The 23,675-nt window shown below is 40.8% G+C and overlaps 1 protein-coding gene across 2 annotated transcripts in view; it reads left to right on the top strand.

Annotated features, from left to right (window-relative positions):
• The window catches only part of parga (poly (ADP-ribose) glycohydrolase a), a 49,700-nt gene that overhangs the window by 10,643 nt on the left and 15,382 nt on the right, over positions 1 to 23,675 (top strand). For both annotated transcript variants that reach the window (XM_080849278.1, XM_080849277.1), the window contains 6 exons: positions 5,139 to 5,231; positions 7,577 to 7,737; positions 14,945 to 15,024; positions 15,133 to 15,193; positions 16,614 to 16,689; positions 19,004 to 19,151. In XM_080849278.1, coding sequence (XP_080705404.1) covers positions 5,139 to 5,231; positions 7,577 to 7,737; positions 14,945 to 15,024; positions 15,133 to 15,193; positions 16,614 to 16,689; positions 19,004 to 19,151 — 619 coding nt within the window. The remainder of the gene's footprint in view (positions 1 to 5,138; positions 5,232 to 7,576; positions 7,738 to 14,944; positions 15,025 to 15,132; positions 15,194 to 16,613; positions 16,690 to 19,003; positions 19,152 to 23,675) is intronic.

The following is a 23,675-nucleotide window of genomic DNA, read 5'->3' as shown; positions in this document are numbered from 1 at the left end:
ATGCTTTTTCTTCAGCAATGGAGTCTTATGTGGAGAGCGTGCATACAGGCCATGGGGGTTGAGTGCATTACTTATTGTTTTCTTTTAAACAACTGTACCTGCAAATTCCAGGTCTTACTGAAGCTCTCCACGAGTGGTCCTTGGCTCTTTGACAACTCTTCTGATAATTCTTTTCACTCCTCTGTCAGAAATCTTGCGAGGAACACCTGGTCGTGGCCAATTTATGGTGAAATGATGATCTTTCCACTTCCAGATTATGGCCCGAAACAGTGCTCACTGGAATATTCAGAAGTTTAGAAATGCATCTGTAACCAATGCCATGAGTATGCCTTGCAACAATAAGGTTGCAAAGGTCTTGAGAGAGCTCTTTGCTTTTACCAATCATGAGTTACTTCTTATGTGACACCTTGGTAATGAGACACCTTTTTATAGGCCATCAGTTGGGATATTAATTTGCACTGACTAGGGGCCAGATTGCCTTCTAATTACTGAAAGATTCCAGCAGTTTTTTTGGCTTTCCATGCCTTTTTGCACCTCCCTTTCTTCATGTGTTCAATACTTTTTTCCTGTGTTATTTCACATTAATACACATTACTTAATTTCTGAATGTATTTGTTTTTTTTCTTTGTATGTATGAATTACTTGGGTTGTTACCAACATGTGGTGACAATTTCATGACAATAGCACCTTTGGAAATATATTAACTGAGAAAAATGGCGACGTGTTCAATACTTATTTCACCCGCTGTATATCTTCAAAAGGATGATTCATTTTGAGCACATAGTGTGCACATCTTCAAAAGGATGATTCTGGTGGATTGATGAGTCATCTGTTGGGGAAAGCAGTTGACTCTGTGCTCTTTTTGTAGTCTTTCTCATCTCTTTTTGTAGTCTTTCTCATCTCTTTCTGTAGTCTTTCTCATCCCTTTTTGGATAGTTATGTTAGTCACACTCCATTAGTTTAATCCAGAAGAACTGAAGAACTTGGCACAAAATGTATCAGACACAGTTAAAGTGGGGCCAAACGTTAAGAACTCTAGAAATAACTCAACAGACTACAGCTGAACATTTCATTTTTGGGGGGGATGGAAATCTACAGACATATTTTAATATGCACTACAGGATACTATTAGTTGGTGAAAAATGTCATTCAGTAATTGTAATATAAGTGTTGAAAGTGCAAAGCTGGTGAAACTGACCGGCAACTATAGGTCTACTTTACTGTCCTGCCCCATCAGAGAAGCCAAGCCAACAGTGCAGGCTGGTGTAGCGACTGCAATTGGCTAATGGACGTATTATGAATGTTGAGATGGTCTGATATTAGAGGGCCAGTGCTCTATAATGTGACCGGTACGGATGCACTGGCCTGCCCACTGGAGCTCCCTTACCTTTACATTAAGGTTTTGAGCAGAAGCATATTGGATCAATAGCTGACTGTGCTGATCTACAGCTTGATCCAATTTCATTAAGACAAGCCATTAAATCTATATGGAACTTAATCAAACTGCCTGCAGTGAGACCCAAACGGAGTATAGGCAAGCTCCTGTCCAGTCTTGTGCTTCAGCATGTCTCTCTTTTCCTCTGGTGTTACAGTTACATGCATTAATACTAACAATGATTGCATGAATAAGTTGTATTAGGGCATTTCTAGTGTGAGAAGCAACTGTCTTGAGCAAACAACTACATAGCTGTACCAGCTGATATCAGAGAGGAAGGAGCAGTGGGATTATCACGTTATCTAATTGAGAATAATGCCTGAGAAGATCACAACAAATTATCTCAACAAAGGACTCCAAAAAAGTTCAGTTTTTTAGAGCAGCTTCTTCCCGTCTGCGGCTGGCCTCATTAACAAGGCCCTGGACCCCAGCCCCCCAACACGGACTCCAATCCTGAACTCTTAATTGCACACTAGTCCTGCATTTTCCATTTAACATATTCTGTAATTTTTTTTATATATTTTATATTTAGTTTTTCCTATGATTAATAACTTAATATGTGTATAATAACCTAATATGTGTATTGTTTATTGTGTATGTTTATTGTTTGCACCAACGTCCCACAAAAAAATCCTGGTAGGTGAAAACCTACTTGGCAGTAAAAACCTTTCTGATTCTGATTCTGAGACCTTGTACGCAGCTTTCGAATGACTTTGACCTTTCCACATGTTGGTCTTAAACGCTTTTCATCTCTAACCACTGTGATGTTCTGTGCCAGGTCTTCATTGAAGTTCACAATTGAAATTCACTATATTCCAGTTTTCAGTTTAATTATGTGGTTGCAAGATGGGGTCAAGATGGGTAAGCAAAGACTTGATAGAAAACCGACTGGTGGAGAGAATCTGGATTATTCCAAATGACTGCTTTGTCCGGACTGCCAGTATTCTATACAGAAGATCACAATACACACAAGGGTCTTCTCTCACATTTTCTATTGTGTGTAAGAGTGGAATACACAGCTTTACTTGACAGACATAAAGTAACCCTGAGGGCTCTGTCAGTGAGGCAGGTTGAGATCATGAAAGATGTGGCCACAGTCAGCTGCAGATTCTGTCTGGTGCTTTTGAAGAGTTTAGAAAGTCATTTGATGGAATCTGATGAATCACTGGCTCACAGACTTTCATCAAATCGAATACAGGGAAACAATATGGATCCTTTTAATGTAAAAGCATCATGTACAGAGGGTTGCAACTATGTCTATTTAATTGAAATAACAACTGACATACCCCAATGTGTATTATGCACTTGATATGTGAAAATACATGCACTGCAGCACATGGGGCTTAGTTAGGCTGAGGAGGCATCCTTCAGACTTTTGGACTTTTGGATCATTTTCTATGTCTATTAAGACTTTACTATGTTTATGCTCTCATTTGTGTGGTTTTCTGTCCAGCATTCAGATGAATCAAGTGTCATTCTGAACGTTTAGGGCTATTTGCATCAAGGGCTAGGATTTAGCAAAGGTTGTTTGTCAGAAGATCAACACGTTTTTTATTTCCATGTACGGCCAACAGAGGACACTGTACTCTTATGTTTTGAAACTCTGACTGAAAACTGTTTGCAAGGGGGGTGGGGTAGCACCATGTATCGGAATGCATTTGATTACACATTTGTATTTAATTGTATGAATCTTTATCAGCAGATTTCCCTTGGCAAGTCTTTAATGTTGGTGATTCACAAACAGTTAGTACATCACCAACCTTTTGACTGCTTTCATTTTGTGTTGTAGCCTCAGTAACCGTGTAAGTGTGTATGAATGTCTGGTTCCTTTTCTGGTGAAAAGACTTAATTTAATTACATTTAGTGTAGTGTTCCTGCGATGCTTGGATAATTGTTTAACGTTGAAAGGTTTGGGGAGCACATCTTGACAGCAGAGGTGTAATGACTGTCAGAAATGAAAGTCAAATTTGGATGTGTCTTGTAAGGCGTCATGCTGCTGAGCATTAAATGAAGAAGTCAGATGCGCTGAGACCTGATGGATGTCAGAATGGTGTACATTCACTGCTGTAGTACTAGAGCACCTTCAGCCCTTATCTCTCACTTTCCTCCCTCATGCTCCGTGCAGTCTCTCCTCTTGGTAAAAAAGGGTAGAATAAGTAGATAGACACTTGAAGATTATGAAAGAGATCAAATAGATTGATTAATTACTTACAGATAAAACCCTTATTCGATTTATGTAGGTAAGTTGCTCAACTGTTGTGATGAAATTGGCAGTTGTTCTTTTGTAGTGCCCAGAGAGTGAAGTCTTATTTAAGGATGGGGAATCCTAAGCCTTACCAGTAGTCTGTTCATTTTTGTCTGACAGTACTTCTCCCTCCTGATTGTTTTGTCAGATGGAAAGGCCACTGAGGCCAGTAGGCCTGTGTGCATGAGATGTGTGTGGAGAGTTAGTGTAATCTGTGTGAATAGCTGTCAGGGGCAGTGATTTAGCCAGCCCCAGCCCCTGCCCCTGCTCCTGCTACCTCAGCTCTCCTCCCCAGCCCAGCCTGTCAGGCCGCTCCATCTATTACACCCAGAAGAGCGCTTTATGATGTCAGCTGGGTCATTTCTTATGACAGCGTTTAGTCAGGCCTCCACTGCGCCCCTATAAATGCTCCTTTACTAAATGGCCAGCCAAGGCTTCCTGTTCAGAAGTGCACTGCCCTGCCCTGCGCCTCTCGCCTAGATTGGCCATTTGCATCCGTTCCAGGAATTCCATTTAATCTGGCAAGCGCACAGCCGCTAACTCTGATGAAGAGGCGGGGATAACTGATCACTGTGACATTTGGAGCCCATATGTTTCCAAATAAGAGGGTTGTAAATCTCCGCTGGGATTGGTGTTAATGCTCCTGTGTTTCAGGGAACCTCAGAGATGCTGAGAAGCCAAGCAAGTTTAGGATTCCCCTAGAAGTTAGTCGTGAAGTAGTAGTTGTTGTTGTTGTTGTTGTTGTTTGTGGTTGTATTTGGGATCCCCACTAGCTTCCACAAAGTGGTCGCTAGTCTCCCTGGGGTCTGTCAAGTGAAGTAGTGAGTGGCACAGTTTGCATTCCATAAGATGTAATTTATACTGTGGGAGGACAGAACTATTTTATTTTCTTTTTACGTATGTACATTTATAAGGTACACTTCTATTGTTTTGGTGATGTCACGCCTAGCAGGGTTTTTCTAGCAATTGTGAACAGTTATCCTCTCCTTATTTCTGGTCTGTAGGGGTTTGCCTTTATTTCTCATTAGAAGACTGATATGAAGCCAGGAAGCCAATATCACTCTCTCCTCTTCCTCCAGGGGTTTAACTCACACACTCAGTGGATACCTCCAGTTCCAGAGGTTACCTGTTTTTCACCTGCAGTAATCACAACCCTATGAACAATAAGAAAATCTGACCAAGATTGAGTCTGTCAGTGGGAAAAAACGAACATAACTTTCAGTTTATCCTGAACATTAAGTATCGGTGCTTGTACACTGCCCACATTCATTGCTCCATCCACTTTTGTTTTTTATGATGGTAATATGAAAATGTTTTTACCATTTATTCAGAGGCTCTCCGTATGTGGTCACGTAACACCATTGAATGCTCACACTGGCATGCTGCTCAGAATGGTTTTAAATAGGAGTCTGTTCAGTGTAGTCAGAACTGACCTGCCTGTTTGCTCCCTCCCTGCAGGCCCTGGAGCTGAATGAGGTCCAACAGCTGTTTGAGGTTCTCCTCCCCAGCATGGTGCAGCTGGCACTCAGTGCCCCTCACCTCTGCACACAGGTACGTACAAACACAAGGGAGCCATCAGGGGTCACTATTTACATGTCTCTGATCATGGGTAATGCTTCTGAAAGCCCTGTGGTTGGGAGACTTGGCTGGGCTTGTATCAGCATTGTAGTAAGAGATAAGATTTTATGTGGTGGGACGAAAATGTTTTGTTAGAAGCCATTGTAATTGTCCATTCAATTTTATTTATAGTGCCAAATCAATCAAATTGTCTCAAGGCGCTTCACAGAGCCATGAGCCTGAACCCCCACCTCCCTCGCCCTCAAACAGAACCAAACTAGTAGGCTTACCTTTTAAGATTAACATGTACACTTGCTAGTGACAAACCATCGTGATCAATTCCTTGTTTATTCAGTGGTCAATGTTACTCCTCCAAATGTCCAGACGAAAGGTCAGAAAAGGCCTAATGTTTAAGTAGCGTGTGTTTAAATCAGACCCCTCGTGTAGCCACATACCTTGGCATGTCATGCTATAACCATGGCAACATGTACACAAAACCATCACGCTCCTCCATTGTTGTTTGGGAACAAGTCATGTATGAAATGTCACCACACCACCGCTCCTATCAACGCTGCCAATCTTCATGAGCAGCCTCCTTTTTTAGAGGGATAACCACAGAGGTAATCGTCCCAAGTGTACTGTACGCTCTCTTATTCTACCAGTTAGCTCCAAGCTTGCATTGTTACTCCCCAAATCTCGTTGCTATGCAGTGCCACACTACTTAAAAAATGTGGCACCCTTCCTTCACAGATTTCCTTGTGTGTGTGTATTAGAGCTGTGTGTGTATTTCCCCCCCCCAACAAAACGTTATGAATGACTTAAATATGACCAACACAATATTAGATACATTTAGTGTAAAATATTCTTTCCCACATTTTACATTTTTATTTAACTGCTCATTACATAAACAAGAACAACAAATCGTATAAGTAATTTAAACAAATTCATTGTAAGTATAAACACAAGTAATCGCGCACGTTGCGTTTAGGAAATTGCGTTTTATCAAATCCCAATTTTATCGCAAATGCATTTAATCGTTCAGCTAGGGCTGGGCGATAAAACGATAAAAATAATTATCGCGATAATGAATTCCCTCGATAAAGCTATCGTAACATTAATTCATTTTCAATAATATCGATAATGTCGATAGAGAATAATTAGGAACAGCAGTCCATTTAATTTCTGTGATGCAGCAGGAAGTTGCGGAGAAATGTCAGGGTGGCTGCGGGGCATTCAAAAGTCTTAAATCGCTGCGTTGTCTATGGTTAGGTCAGAGTGTAGACTACTGTGCAGCTAAAGCGTCTACATACAAGTGCCTACTAGCTGGCTAGCCTGCTAACTAGCACTTTATTCGCAAATGTTAATTTCTTGCTGTCGTTCAAATGATCGGAACTTCTTGCTTTGTTAGGGCTGAATCTCGTAGCCTAGACTTGAGGGGATAACCCCAACCCCCGGATTGCTTCACAGCCAGGGCTCCTGTTTATTGGTTTATCATCGTATTTTCGCATTACACACATTTAGCTGATGTTTTTAAACTCAACCGGACGAACCGGTTATTATCGGACATCAGTTTGTTTACTTGGAAAGATTACTGTATATTTCCACTTTTGATTTGATTTGAAGTTGAGAAATGTTGGGTTTACAATAAAAAAGAAACATTGAAACCTTTGGTTTGTACAGGCGTTCTTGTCTGAAGCAAATGGAACAGACTTAATTTATATCGTCTTATATCGTTATCGAATGAAAATATAAATATCTATCGTGATCATTTTTTACCCATATCGCCCAGCACTACGTTCAGCCCTAGTGTGTATGGTAATATAAGTAATTCCAGTCCTGTATTGAACTGTTACTCCATGGATTTTATACACATGCAAACACACAGTCACAAACTGCGGGATCTTATGATTAACTTTAATTAATTCCACTGTTCTCATTCATGAGCATATAAAGTATAAAATGAGGCTTCATCAGGTCTATAATCAGGATCAGGGCTTGATATGTCTGTTTAGTTTTTCATTGCATCTTATTCTGCTTCTGCTTATCCTGAGTGCTTTGCCTTTACATAGCGGTCGCCAGGGTCTTAGCTTATATTTATGTCCTTGTCATTAATGTTTGCATTGATTAGTCATCCAGTATGCCATCGAGGGGCTCTTTAGGTCCAAGCAGCACAGATGGATGGCCCTCTGTGCTGATGCTGATGGCTGCTCCAAGAATCCTGCAGAGCACCTTAATTACTGCAGACCATTTGCGTAATGTGATTCTGCCCCCCCCATGTTAAATGGTTAAACTAATTCTCCTGGCCTTGTGCTGTTGGCCTCACCTCTCCCCCTGTGCAGCCGATCCTCCTGCTGAAGCAGAGGATGAATCACTCCATCACGCTGTCCCAGGAGCAGCTCGCCTGCCTGCTGGCCAATGCCTTCTTCTGCACCTTTCCTCGACGTAACTCCAGAAAGGCATATGTGGAGTATGCCAACTACCCAGATATCAATTTCTTCAGGTACACATTTTCACTCAACAACGCAATATTTTTTATGAGTATAGTAATCAAGATTAAAAACATATTGGCTTCTTTATTCTTGGATTGTAATTGTGTTGTAGAACTCGGTCAAGTATCTGTGTACATTAAGTGCACCAATGGTTGAAACTGTCTAAACTCTGACGTCTAGAACAAAGCTTCTGCAGCAGCTGCAGTACTGTTCTGGGTTATCCTCTGGTAGAACAGAAGCCGTGAGGAGATGAGAGAACAAGAAGCAAGCAGATACATGCATACTTGCATCAGGAGAAAACATATTAGCATACACAGGGCATAAACAAGATTGATAAAGGATGAAAATTGAATTTGAATTTAAGGTATTGGTTGGGAATTCAGTATGTTCATAAGGTTGGTGTTATACAGATAACCAGAACTATGAAGCAGGGAAAATCTCAGAGATGGCGTTCATTTATTATAGGGGAGAATAGTCTGACACCCAGTATGTATATAAAGTATCAGAAGCAGAGTAGAACTTGTTCATAGCAGTTTGTGGGAATGGGCAGCTGTGAGCAGAGGGTTTCTGCAGGTGGATCAGACGTACAGTGCCCTCCACAATTATTGGCACCCTTAGTGAATGTGACCAAAACAGGCTATGAAAAAATATATCTTTGCTGTTTATCATCTTGGTCTTTCCCTCAAAATATTCACAAAAATCTTACCTTTTCATCAAAGTAAAATTCTTGAAAGAAATATTTTTTTTGACATTACATAAAATATTTTTCTCCAAAACATGGGTGCCACAATTATTGGCACCCCTAGAAAATCCTATAGTTAAAATCTAACTGAAGTATATTACCAGTCATGTTCTACATTTTTCAGTTCACCTGTTTCATTAGGAACTCTTAAGTGGTCAACCATGGCTTCCTGCTTCACTGAGGTATAAATATGAGGTGACACATGCCAAATACCCTTAGTCATTCATCAAGATGGGAAAGACAAAAGAACTCAGTGTCAAAGTGCGACAAAAAGTTGTTAAGCTGCTGAAATCCGGATTTAGGGAAATAAGAAAATATCTAAACAGTTGGAAATACCCACTTCCACAATCAGGGCAATAGTTAAGAAGTTAAAAGCGACAGGAGATGTCAGGAATCAGCCTGGAAGAGGACCTATCGGTAAATTATCCCCACGCACCGTGAGGAGGATGGTTCGACTGGTAAAAGAATCTCCAAGGATCACAGCTGGATAATTGCAGAGGTTAGTCCTGGGGTCAGAAAGTCTCCAAACTACCATCAGACTGCACCTACATCACCACAAGTTGTCTTTGAGGGTTATCAGGAAAAAGGCTCTGCTGTCAATCAACAACAAACTAAAGTGCCTACAGTTTGCCAAATGTAAGTCAGACTTTTATATTAGAGTTATATGGTCAGATGAGACCAAAATAAGGCTTCTTGGCAACAAACATCAAAGGTGGGTTTGGCGTAGACAGAAAGATACAGAAGAGCCATACAGAAGAGCACCCCATACCCACATTGAAGTATGGTGGCGGATCTCTGATGTTGTTGGGCTGTTTTTCTTCCAAAGGCCCTGGACATCTTGTTAGGATACATGGTATCATGTACTCCATCAAATACCAGCAGATATTAAATAAAAACCTAACAGCCCCCCTCTAGCAAGCTTAAAATGGGCCGTGGTTGGACCTCCCAGCAGGACAATGATCTGAAGCACACCTCAAAATCAACACAAAAATGGTTCACCAACAGCAGAATAAAGGTTTTGCCATGGCCATCACAGTCCCCAGACCTAAACCCCATAGAAAATCTGTGGGAAGAGCTGAAGCCGAATCTGAAAATGTGTTGACCTCAGAATCTGAAGGATCTGCAGAGATACTGTATGTACAGTCCTGCCCACCATTATTGGCACCCCTAGTGAATATGAGCAAACAGGCTACGAAAAAATATGTCTTTGCTGTTCCTCTTGGTCTTCCACTCAAAATATTCATAAAAATCTTACCTTTTCATTGAGGTAAAATAATTGAAAGAATTTTGATGTTTTTACATTTAATAAATATTATTCTTCAAAACATGTGTGCCACAGTTATTGGCACCCCTTAATTAAATAAATTGTGCAGCCTCCCTTAGCCAAGATAACAGCTCTGAGTCTTTTTCTAAAATGCGTTATTAGGTTGGTGAACACATGGCGCGGGATCTGACACCATTCTTACATACAGTATCTCTCCAGATCCTTCAGATTCTGTGGTCAACGCTTGAAGACTCGGCTTCCGCTCATCCCACAGATTTTTTTATGGAGTTTAGGTCGGGGGACTGTGATGGCCATGGCAAAACCTTTATTCTGCGGTCGGTGAACCATTTTTGTGTTGATTTTGAGGTATGCTCCGGATCATTGTCCTGCTGGAAGGTCCAACCATGGCCCATTTTAAGCTTACTAGAGGGGGCTGTTAGGTTTTCATTTAATATCTGCTGGTATTTGATGGAGTCCATGATACCATGTATCCTAACAAGATGTCCAGGGCCTTTGGAAGAAAAACAGCCCCACAACATCAAAGATCCGCCACCATACTTCACAGTGGGTATGGGGTGCTTTTCTGTATGGCTATCTTTCTGTCTACGCCAAACCCACCTTTGTTATTTTTGCCAAAAAGCTTTATTTTGGTCTCATCTGACCATTTAACTCAGTCCAATTGAAAGTCTGACTTCCATTTAGCAAACTGTAGGTACTTTAGTTTGTTTTTCATTGACAGCAGAGGCTTTTTTCTGGCAACCCTCCAAAACAACATGTGGTGATGTAGGTGGCGTCTGATGGTAGTTTTAGAGACTTTCTGACCCCAAGACTCAACAAATGTCTGCAATTCTCCAGCTGTGATCCTTGGAGATCATTTTGCCAAAAGTTTTCAATACATTTATTTCAATGAAAAGGTAAGATTTTTGTAAATATTTTGAGTGAAAGACCAAGAGGATAAACAGCAAACAAATATTTTTTCATAGCCTGTTTTGGGCACATTCACTAAGGGTGCCAATAATTGCGGAGGGCACTGTAGAAACCATATAGACACACAAATGGGAGCATCAACATGTGTCAGCCTCAATCCTTGGTCTTTACCAACCCTTTTAAAATCTACAGTGCCTTGCATAAGTATTCACCCCCTTGGATGTTTTACCCTTTTATTGCTTTTATAAATCAAGTCATGGTCAATATAAGTTGGCTTTTTGGACAAAGAAAAACACAAAAAAGCCCTCTTTAATGCCAAAGTGAAAACAGATTTCTACACAGTTATGTCAAAAAAATGTAAATATACCTTAATATACCTTAATATCATTAAAATAAGTGATTGCATAAGTATTCACCCCCATAAGTATTCACCCCCTTTAAATAGACTCACCTTATTCAAATTTTTTACACATACCATTATTCTAAGTTTCCTGTAAATACATACCTTAATCTATAAGCTATCCGACAACAAAATAGCATAAAATAAAACTAAATAAAACTTCCAAAGAAGTATGACTCGGGGCCAATAAATGTAGGGGTGGGAATCTCTTGGCACCTCACGATTCGATTCGATTCCGATTCAGAGGTCAACGATTCGATTCTAAATCGATTATCGATTTTAAACCGATTATCGATTTCAACATAAAATGGATGTGTAAAAAAAAAAAAATGTTTTTTTTTTTTTATTACAAAATCTACTATAAACTTTTCTGAATCGAGACAGAATCGTTTTAGAGAGAATCGAGAAAAATCGATTAAAAATTCTTAAATTCTTCCATACAATTTTAATCAGATTGAGCTTCTTGATTGACTGATCGTTCATGTTCATGTTTCAGGAACTCAATGTGGTGTTTCAATGTGGTGCTCATATCTCACCAGCTTATCCAATGCGTCTCAGCCACCTGTTAAATGATTGTTCGTTGAGCACAGGGCATAGCCTAGCTGACCTCTTTGGACCAGAAGCGGTGAAGACAGGGCAACTATTTTCCCAAAACATGATTTTCTGTTAAACTGATGATGCCTCAAACATTTGTACTAATTCCTCTATATTGGCTGCACAGATTTTAACAAATGCTCCCTTATTTTAAAGATGATTAACTGTAGATTTAGAATATCCAATAAAAAAACATTAATAATAATGTAAAGTAATACTGCATACAAATATTTTGTTTGTCTATATGTAATATTTATAGTGGAGAAAATAATTCTGGTGGGCCAAAGTATCTGGTTAATTTCAATTGTTTTTAAAGATATCTGCAGTGTCTTTTTCTGTCCACAACTGTTTATTTCTGTGTTGTTGATATATTTGTCATCCTGCTCTTTGACCTTTAGTGGTGTGGCAGTAGTTTAGTATATTTTTGCTCTTTGACCTTAAGTGGTGTGACAGTAGTTTAGTGTATTTTTTTATCAACTCTGGTGAATCTCCCTGTGCCATGCTATGGTGTGGGATGCAGTGTTGTGTAGAGGACATGTAGGCGTCTATCTGATTACCCAGTACTGTTATCACTTCAGAAACTGGCCATGTGGCACACTGGCTGAAAGTAATGCTTATGAAAGGTAATTAAAACGGATGAGTGTTGTGCGGTGCTAGGCTGTGATAAAGTACACAGTTATCCATCTCGTCAGTGTGCGTGTCCCCATCCATCAGACGCTGACCGCTCTGGACCCACCTCGCTGCATGAGAATGTGGAGCTGATTTATTACTGGCCTGTTATTCTGTCTCTTATTAGATTTCAGGATGCACTGCTGGGATAGTTTTCTATTACGGCTATATGACATTTTGTAAATTATTTGGGCCTGTCAGTCATATTGGCAGATGGGTGTGACAATCCCATTTTCATGTCTGTTTTCCTCCCCTCGACCCCCACTAAACTAATAAAACGTGAGCTGTTCTGACTGAAGTGGGTTCACACTGGGTGGGAGTGCATGGTAAATTGTATCTCGAACAGAATTTCTGCCCAGATGATGATGAAACAAATTAAATTTATCAATTTGACAACAAAATTAGTGCCATGGTGTTGGCTAACAGAACACACACATAAACTCCTGACTACGGGAAAGCCAGAGGATATTGTCCAGGGATGCTTCTTGAGTCAATTTGTCTCCGTTTTAATGAGTCATGAAGTATAGGTAGACACCAGAATAGCCTCTGAATTTCAAATCCAACAACATAATGAACACAGTTTTTATACAGCAACTCAATACAATTATATTCAGCTCTCCATTGCAAAGCTTTAAAATGTATCTTTTTGTATTATCAACAAGAATATACAGAATCTTTTTGTCTTATCAACAAGAACATACAGTACATTAGAAACATTCTCTTGTGAACTTCAAGCCCTTTCATTTCCACTGCACCATCGTCACCTGCAGATTGGATGATCTCTATTCATTGTTCCCTAGTCTGTGGTGCCTTTAAGTTGCAGTTCACTTTTCAGGAAATTATGGTTTAACTGGTAGAAATACCAGAAAGGTCAAAGCACTATGCACTCTTCTCCCCGTTTGGTATGTGCTCTAACACCATGGACTTAAACCCAAAACCTGTCAACCATTTGTCAACCAGACTTATGACCCTTCCAGTAATGATTGGTGTTAGCGTTTTTGTTTTTCAGACTGTTCTGACATCATCACAGTTACTGCAGACTACACATATTCATTTGGGCTGGAATGGGATCAATGTCATTTCAGATGCATCTCCTTTTATAGGAGATGGGGTCAGTCTGAAGCTGCAGTTTTTTTGCACATCAGGACTAGGCAAAGCCCTTAGCCTGCAGCTGCTCTGCAGAGAGAGGGTTTCAGCACATGAGCAGGAAGACAGGACAGCTTATCCAAGCAGCCGATGGATCGTTATGGTGCAGTCCTCTCTAATTGAGAGACTGTCCATCAGTTTGTAAATTGTCCACTGTCTGATTGTTGCAAGAGGGAGGTTGATAAGTGGATTGCTGTTTTGGCAGAACCGTCAAGGTGTGCCCTTCAATAAAGAGCTCAGAGCTGTTTGCCCAAAACTGGACATTTGCATGAGTCAGGAAGTTGTGTAATGATTTCCTTGTAAACAGTACAGTCTGGAAGCCATACAATATATGGGCAAATGGAATGGCTGCTGTACAAGTCAACTCATTTACCTAGAATGCTTTTGTTTAAAGTGACCTATGCATACATGTTTTTCCACAATTTAAATATTGAATGGACAAACTATGATTTTTTAACTGAGTCTATCTTTCACCCGCATGTCCAGTACGTGTCTGAATAGCCATTGTAAGTGTAACAGCATAGGGCCACATGATTTCAATGGACATCATATCCAACCAAACATGGAGTCCTACCACTTCCTCCCATTTCCAGTTTTGTTATTTATTTATATGTATTATATAATAATTTATTTTCTACCAAAGGGCAACAATTTGTTTCCAACTTTAAAGGCTTGCTCTCATCTTAGCAACAACTCTCATGTCAGAAACAGGTTGCCTTCCGGGCCTGCATTTCACAAAATTGGCCCTATTGACTAAGAGGGAGGGGTGGAAAAAGAAGCTCCATGCAGGAATAGTCTGTAATAAATGAGCTCTTTCTTTCCCCTGAAGGGCTTTTAGTGCATCAGCTTTCTTTTTGTCATTCCATTTGTTCCTCTTCTGGCCATGGCTAGTGGATGAATACCGGGGTGTGAGGGAGAGAGACTGTGTTACTCGTATAGAAAAGAGCCATGAGAAGAGGGCAGTTGCTGTATTTGAATGCCTTATTCTCAAGCCTTTTAATCCTGGACCTTCAGACCATTAGTGCACTTTGAAGCCTAAGGAAAAAAGGCCGTCTTCCCTTTTTTTTTCCAGGGTCCCTCTCAGTGTAGTGCTGGCTTCAGCGATGTAGCACAGCAGCAGCCTGGGGCACTGCCATTGTGTCTCTGACTGAGGCCTCCACCGGTGGAGTGGAGTTGAGTGGATTGGAGTGGGGTGGGGTGGGGTGGAGGGAGGCAGCCAGGAGCAGAGAGGAGCCAAGAAGCACACAGGGCTCAACAATAACTGAAGTCACATGTAGAGCAGTGTGATGATGTGTCACAGCCATCAGTCAAGTTGGAATTGATTGCTCTTTGTGAATAAAGATACACAAACTTTGCACAACAGGCAGTAGAATTGGTATGCTTCTGTAGGGTTTCTACAAATGGCTTAGAATCTGTAAATATTAAATCATTTTCAAAATGACCATATTTCCTTTTTTTTGTTTCCTTTTTTATAAGGTTGTTTGAGGGCACCTCTCCACGAAAGATTGAGAAACTGAAAACCTTGCTGTGTTATTTCCGGAGAGTCACCGAATCCAGTAAGAGTTGAAGAGCATGCCCTCTCAAACATCTAATATTTCAGTGGTCAGTGGATTCATGTGTTGTGTGGTCAGAAGAGGCTCAGTTGTATTGTTTACTCTCCTCAGGACCCACAGGCCTTGTGACGTTCACCAGACAAAGCCTTACCAATTTTCCTAAATGGGAAAGGTGAGTAACTAAAGCCCAGTGCCACAACAGCCAGGTATCGGGACAGCTGCTGATGTATGGGACTGATTTAAATCTATTATTGTTTTTATATTAAGCTTTTTCTCCAGTCGCCAGTCTGTTTCATTTGAAAATTCTCTCAGAGATTGCGTTTGGCGGATTTGAGAGACGATTCCTTGAAAATGCTATTTCTTTGATAAATTGTGCTTGGCACCCTGTAGGCAACCTAGCCAATTGTTTTTGAAAGGCTCACAGTCTGACAGAAGAGGATTTTTATGATGAACTACAGTTAAGTTCTTGTTATGATATAATCCATTCAGAAGTTAAATTTAAGGTCATTAGTGAAATATATCTAAATTGCAATGGCAAGGGCGTAACAATGGTGTTGACATTGGTGGGGACATAATGAGCGCGTAGGTTGATGGCGTTTAGATGGGGGGTCTGGGGGTTCAATTTCCAGCATTTTAACCAATTCTGGGGTGGATAGTGACAAATCCCTTTTGATTCACAGGGGACAAGATTGGCAAGATTGAGAATTGTTTTTTTTTGGAAAGCCACATGAAATACAGTATACCTGTCTGTCTGGTCGAGATTGGTTTGCTGTATTATTTGATCAATGAATACGGTTAGTTTGTTATCAGAGTTCTAAGATGCTAACCGTAGTTTTAACCGACTAGCTTAAAACAAGACTGATCAGATCAGAGTAATAAGGTTTAAACGAGTGCAATCAGTTCGTTGTGCATTCCTACATCAATCCGTGGAAGCCACGACATTTACAGCCACTCAGACAGCATAAATTAAACAAAACTTAGATGTCATTTTAGCAGCTCGGACGGTCGCCTCCACAGTGTGTGAAGCGACATTTCACTGAAGGGGGACGTGACCGAACAGGTTTTTAAAAGACTGTTCTGTGATAAACTTACTGTTGATTTGGTGAAATAGCTTCTTATGTCCGTCAGTTTCCTTTTCCTGCCCGAAGCAGACATTATCCTGCCCGAAGCAGACATTATCCTGCTGTCTCCGCGCGCTTAACTACCAACCTAGCAACGATAACTAACTATAACTAGTGCAGGAAGATGAGCCAATCACAGATAGCAAGGCTGTCCCCACCAATGACACGCCGTCTTTGATAGAAGGTACACTACACGCATGAGGGTAAAATGAACCATTTATTTCCCGAATGCCGTGCAATTACCCATTCAAAATTGGTATGGACATTTTAAACGTATCCAAATATTGGTATGGACACGTCCATAGCGTCCATACGCATTGTTACGCCCATGTGCAATGGTAACTAAAGGTTGCTGCTGTAATTCAGAAAGAATAGCAATACTGTGTTTGTCATAGTAACTATGAATAAAGAAAACAGCCTGTTTGTCAGGGTCCTAGACTGTGAATTGACATGTCCTTTTGGCCGTTTAAGCTCCCGTACCGTACTCTTGCGATTGCACATTACCTGTGAGGGAACTATTGAAGATCAAGGATATGGTATGCTTCAGGTAAGATATTGTACGATATTGAACTGGATATAGAAGGTGGTCTGCCCAATCCTATCAAAGTGCATTTGAATGACGTGTTGCATGACTGTTAGATAAATTATATTAAGACTTTTATATGGATGAGACAGAGACCAGCAATCAGAATTTAGAATAGTACTTTTATATCTTTTGCAAAAGAGGGAGATGTGTCACAACCAAATATGAACAAACTCCAAAGAGGAGCTGGGCGCAGCCAGAATTATGTGAGTAGAAAAAACAGGTTTCATCACACAAAGGGCGGTATTCTCCCGTCCCATCGCTATAGAAGTTGCTGCAGTGATCTCAGAATATGTCCTTGAGAGTTGAGCAGTGTGCATGATTATCAGTACAAAAACAGGTGGTTTGCCTCAGCAAGACAGTCAAGGCCTCAGCCTGTCAGCACACAGGAAAAGCAAGCGGATTAAAATACAATAACAATGTCTTCATTAAAAACTTCTCTATCAATGACTTAAAATGGTTCCATAATGTATACATGACATCTTCCTGAAAATTATTTGATAAATACCTTTGATAGCTGATGTTTTAGCGGCAGTGCCATTGTCCATGGCAGTATAAAGGATAACTCATAAACACATGGTGTGTAGTAGACATTAAGTCACTGTCAAAATGTTGTCTTATACAGAACTTAATTACCTGAGACCTGAGTGATTGACTGAACAACTCATTTACCAAATACCAGACAATAAATACTAAGGCATTCCAGAAGTGGGGTTCTCCATCATCTTCCATGCTTTTAGACCGTCAGTATGGTCAATTATGTGTGAATGTGTGTGTGTGTGTGTGTGTGTGTGTGTTGTGTGTGTGTTGTGTGTGTGTGTGTGTGTGTGTGTGTGTGTGTGTGTGTGTGTGTGTGTGTGTGTGTGGCCCTTGCTCTTCCTGGCGACTGCGGGTGCATCTTAATGTTTGACTGGTATCTAGTGGTTCTGTTCTCCTGCCCTCATCCTACGCCTCCCCCTTAGCTCAGGGATGGGGCCCATGATGACAGCTGCTGCACACACAAGTAGCAGTGCATGGGCTCCCATGAGGACCCAGGGCCCTAGTGGCCAGACTGACAGATGTTTCTGGAAGTGCTGGGCTAGGCTGGGCTGTCAGGCTGTCAGTGGCTTTGAGGAGAGGCTCCAGGGCTCGACCTGGAATTGAGCGACCTGATCAGTGAGATCAGCTGGCAGCCTGCAGCCCTCTCCCCACCTCCTCTCCTTCTCTATGGGTCAGTGAATGGGGACCTGACAGCCTGCAAAACAGACACTCTCCTGTTTTTATTTACTCTCTCAACAACCCAGTGGCCTTCAGCCTTAGATGGCTCCATCTAAGCACTCTGAAAATGATTAAGTGAAAGAACACAGAGAGTGCCAATGAACTGCACGATTGTAGAGGAATGTTCAGCAAACAGTATTGTACACCGTTTTAGTCTGTTGAATTCCCTATTGTTTTTTGTTGGCTCATCTTTAAAGACACCCTTCACACTCACAAATGCACATTTAGTTTAAATTGATAATGAAATTAATGAAATTCATCCAGGCCCTTACCAGTCAACCTGGAAGTATTCATGTGGTACTTACAGCTATGCACTGAGTTAAGAGAAGAGGCCTGCACTCCCACGTGGCTGAGTCATGTTGGTCACGGGGCAACCGAGTACAGTGTAGGACCAGACACGAATGTGTGTGTAGGAGCTGGACGACTCCTGCAAAACATAAATATACGTATAAAAAAGTGCTTGGGACACAGTTGAAGAGCAACAAACAGTGTGCTGAAAACCATGACAGAGGAAGATTAGGGACAGAGCGGGGTGAAATATCACACATTTTTGCGGGAAGGGGACAGAATGTTGCGGGAGCAGGTGGGAGGATCTGTTCCACGCTGACCTCTATTCAAGATGACCCCAGTGGTCAACCACCACTAATGAAAAGCCTCATATGGGGCTGGTTATCAGAGTAGAGCTGTTACTGTAAAAGCCTCATATGGGTCTGTTTATAGTTGTAACTGTAAAAGCAGTGGTACAGCATTTCAGAACCTTTTCACTATTTTCATGTGTCTAACACTCCACTTGGTCCCTGTAGGAACACTAGCATGTAGCTGAGTTTTTAAACCCAGTCACAGTATGAGAAACCTCATGCTCCTAGCATTGCTAGCACTCTGCAGTCATCATCAAATGTATGGTACATTGCCAGCGCTAGGTCCCAGCTCTGAAACTTGATTTGAGTATTTAGGTGTGCGTAGAAGTGCTTTTGGTGTTCTGGAGAAGTCTGATGTGTCCCACTGGTGTCTCTTGCTCTAGGTGGACTTTGCCAACCGAATGGTTGGAGGAGGGGTGACTGGGGCGGGCTTAGTGCAGGAGGAGATCCGCTTCATCATCAACCCGGAGCTGATTGCATCTCGCCTCTTCACTGAAGCCCTGGAACACAACGAGTGCCTCATCATCACAGGTTAGCATTCACAAACACACCGACCGCACACTAGTGGAGGTGCCCCACACTGGTTTGCTATGTGGATGGCATCAAGTGCTGATCTTGGCACGGGCAGTCATTAATTTAGGGCAGAGTTTAGCAGAAAGTCATTGACGGAACATTTATTCAGGAAACCATGGACTTCATGAAGTGTGCTACAAATACTGATCAGATGTGAATGAACAGACACACACACACACACACACACACACACACACACACACACACACACACACACACACACACACTTTAGTGGAAGTTGTCCTTGATGGTTGTCTTATAAGGCTTATCCATGTGCCACACTGGTACCTGACAGGTTTTACAGCTCAGTGCTCCATTTGTTTAGGATGAAGTGAAGAGAATGCACCTCAGGTCTTCAGGTTGAAGCTTGCATTGCATGTGCTCATGAATGGATTCCAGTGTCCTCTTCCAGTGTGATTGTGCTCTGCCTCTTACAGTACAGTCGTCTACTTGGAACTGCACTCCAGCCATATTAGGGACCTTTCCTTGATTATATTGTATTTCATTTATCTATGCAGTTTTTATACACAGCTACACGGACTCACATATTCTCTCTCCCCCCCTCTCTCTCGCTCTCTGCCTATCTCTCTCTCTCTCTCTCTCCCTCTCTCCCACTACCAATTTAAAGGTTAATCCATTACATTGATTTACACTAGGCTGCCAAGATTTTCCTCATTCCTGCCCAACTGAATTGCCTTATTCTTCACCCTCCGACTCAGTGCCTGGTCCTACCTTGGTGAAAGTGACCCTCTATTTTCTCCCCTCCCTCTCCCCTCCTTCATCACTCCCCAGCTTCATACACACTTCCCTCCTGCCGTCTCTCACTCATCCGTCTTCTCACCCACTCCTTCCCTCCTAGGCACCTGCTGAAACAGAGAGGGTGGAGGATGGGGCCCACAACATCTTGTATTGGCTTGTGTCATTCATTACTCACAAGTTCATTCTTCCTTCCTGTGTTTCTTCATAACAACACAACTTTGACAGCAAGAGTTTCTCTTATATGTGTCTGCGTTTAACGAAAGCACTTCGGTAAAATATCCATTTCTCAAAATTACATAGACAATTACATGGGCCATAGACTGTCTTGTCTGGAAATGGTACAGGAAAATAGATCATACTGTTTCATCCACTCTCTGCTACTTTAATAGCTTTCCTTCGCTTCTCAGCCTTAATTTTCTGAACACATCACAAGAATGAATAGTACATGACTGACTGATTCTAAAACATTGAGGTAAATGCACCCCTGCACCTGAGGTCATTTGCTATTAGTTTAGATGAGTTTGTGGTGTGTGCCTTAGAGGTGCAGTTATTTTCACTATATACTGCAACAATAAATCAAATTAGAATATTTATATATTGTAGTTATGGATATTGGAGCTGCGATAGTTCGCTTAGGACTTTGACCTCGTAATGGACTATAGAACGGATGGGAATTAAACTGTTCACTAAAACTGGAGCCTGGGCAGTGATGTTGTATGCTTTTGTGTGTGTAAATGAACACACACCTCCCTTTCTCTTTCAACTTGGAACGAATGAAATACATCACACAATAGATTGACATCAGCAGCTTGTGTTTTGGTGTCACAGCTTCCTTTAAAAAGGCTTTTTTGCTGGTGCATACATGTACTAACATGTTTGTGATCACCTCTCCTTAATTCATTCCAATGCTACAGGATTGCATAAAGTTGTTCATATATATCTTCAGTGTATAAGTCAGTGACATTTTTTTTATCGCGCGATTAACGCTTTGCCCTCCCAAACTGTGTAGTAGGCTAACGTTACGGCGAAATGGATGATAAAAAGCTTCTGAGTAGAAAGTTTACCTTTAAAAGTTGTGTTGTGCAAAAGAAGCGAGCTTCACTGTTGTCTGAAAATGTCAACAGGCAGCTGGCTGAAAGCACAGAAGTAGTAGGCTTACCTTTTATTGGTTACCTAACTGTTACAGTTCATTGTTTTTGAAATAAGAGGCCTGACTTCTATATTCACAGCAAACTTGAAAAAAATTAAATATTAAGCCATGGTTTAACTGCACTATAGGCTGAGTCCTTGTTTATCTGAAATGTGCACTTTATAATTTTACTTTGTACCGCCCTGTTTGGCAATTTTGTTTTTCAATCAAATAAAACATTGCATAAAGCAAGCCAATCCACCTTCCATGTTGATAAGAGCATTAAAATAAAATAAAAATGATGGAAAAAAAATAATTGTAGAGACATTTAGAATGTGCGATTAATTAATTTGCGATTAATCACGATTCATTTTGAGTTAACTATGACAAAAATGCGATTAATCGCGATTCAATATTTTAATCGTTTGACAGCACTACTTCTAAGCCATCCTTCTTAGCCATCCTTCTGTCGTTGATTTCACCCCTTAGTACTGCCTTCATAAAGTGTCTGACTGGCCATTGTCATTGTGGCTGATTAGCATTAGAGAGAATTAATGGGGTTTTGGAAAATAATGCCTGTGGTAGTTAAATAACTGCTTGGGAGACCCCACATTTGATTCTGTTCAGTAAAATGCATGTCGTTTTCATATAGAATTTGGACCCATTATATGTCTAAATAGCCCGTTGCTATCCTTCTATCTGCTAAGTAAGGGATAATGTATAGACATTAACGAAAATAAATCTCAACGGGACAAACAGGACCCAGACCGCTTCTTATACAGTTACTTGCGAAAGCAATAGAAAACATTCCTCCAAAATACCTCTTTTTATTACAGTGCATGAAATGCCCTGTATTGTTATTACAGTGCATGAAATGCCCTGTATTGTTATTCCTAGGCTTCTTCTTCTTCTTCTTCTTCTTCTTCTTCTTATTCTTGTTACCTTTTTCTGCGATTAATTCAGCCCGAACCACTTAACGTAGAAACTTCATTCAAACTTTGTCGCGTAGGTCTTGTAAACGACACTTATGCTATGTATTTTTCACTTTTCTAAACTTTATACTTTTTAAGATATTAAAGAAAAACGAATATAAATTTCTCCCATTGACTTACATTGGGCCATTATGACATCATAATAGGGTCTTTAAACTGGCTTGCACCTGTGCTTTACTCTGCCGTGCTAAGGCAAAAGACCGTAACTTCAAGTTTGGTCAAAAATGAGTTTTTGACGTATTTGTAAAATATCAGCAGTAATTAAACAAATGTACTGATATTTAATGTACTACTAACATGCCATTATCAAATTAAAGCCAGTGACATCAGTATTTTGGTTGATTTCACGATGTATAGGCTACCGACAGTTAGCATACCAAGCTAGGTAGCATTACCATTAGAATTGCATGGCAGATATGCTAAGCTATCGGGCTATTCCCCCACCCAGTGCCTGTGGCTAGTCCGAAAAAGGTGCATCTAAATCGGGTAACTTCGCTTGGCGAGCGGGGGCATGTGGAGGGGGAAAATGGGCCTCATTCTCTATCGTTCTCTCTCTCTCTCTCTCTCTCTCTCTCTCACACACACACACACACCCCAATGGACTGACATAGATGTTTTATGTGTTTCATGTGACAATTCAAGTTCATTGTTTTATGTGCTTAATGTGATAATTCAATGGTGTGTGTGTGTGTGTGTGTGTGTGTGTGATAATTGTATTGGTAATTGTGATAAATGAAATAGTATTACTACTGATTAATTAATAGGGTCATTATTCCATTGTTATCATACCACTGAGCTTCAACATAGAAGTTACTGCCTTCTGCCTTAGTATGCTTCACTGACACCTGTGCCAAATCCAAAGAACCTCTTCTCTCTCTGTCCCTCTCAATTTAACTGTAACTAGGAACATTAAGACACCATCCATTCTCTATTTTTTTTCTCTCCATCTCTCCATCTTTCTCTCTGTCAACTTTCTCTCACACTCAATCTCTCTTCTTCACTCCATTTTTATCTCCTTTTTTCAATATTTTCACTCTCTCTTTATCTCTTCATCCAGAGCCACTCTTGTTCACTCTTCTTTCCTTCTTCCACTCTTCTTTCCTTTCTTATTTTCTTCTTCCATTTTTCTTTCCTTCTTCCACTCTTCTTGCCTTTCCTTTTTCCTTCATCCACTCTTCTTTCCTTCTTCCACTTTTCTTTCCTTTCTTCACTCTTCTTTCCTTCTTACACTCTTCTTTCCTTTCTTCTTTCCTTCTTTCACTCTTCTTTCTTTCCTTATTTCCTTCTTCCACTCTTCTTTCCTTCCTTCACTCTTCTTTCCTTTCTTCTTTCATTATTTCACTCTTCTTTCTTTTCTTCTTTCCTTCTTCCACTCTTCTTTCCTTTCTTCACTCTTCTTTCTTTTCTTCTTTCCTTCTTTCACTCTTCTTTCCTTTCTTCTTTCCCTCTTCCACTCTTCTCTCCTTTCTTCACTCTTCTTTCCTTTTGTCTTTCCTTCTTCCACTCTTCTTGCCTTTCTTTTTTCCTTCATCCACTCTTCTTTCCTTCTTCCACTTTTCTTTCCTTTCTTCACTCTTCTTTCCTTCTTACACTCTTCTTTCC

The sequence above is a fragment of the Sprattus sprattus genome, assembly GCF_963457725.1.
Source record: "Sprattus sprattus genome assembly, chromosome: 12".
Taxonomy (NCBI): Eukaryota; Metazoa; Chordata; class Actinopteri; order Clupeiformes; family Clupeidae; genus Sprattus; species Sprattus sprattus.
Note: the sequence above shows the minus strand (reverse complement) of the source record. Positions and strands in the feature narration are given on the sequence as shown.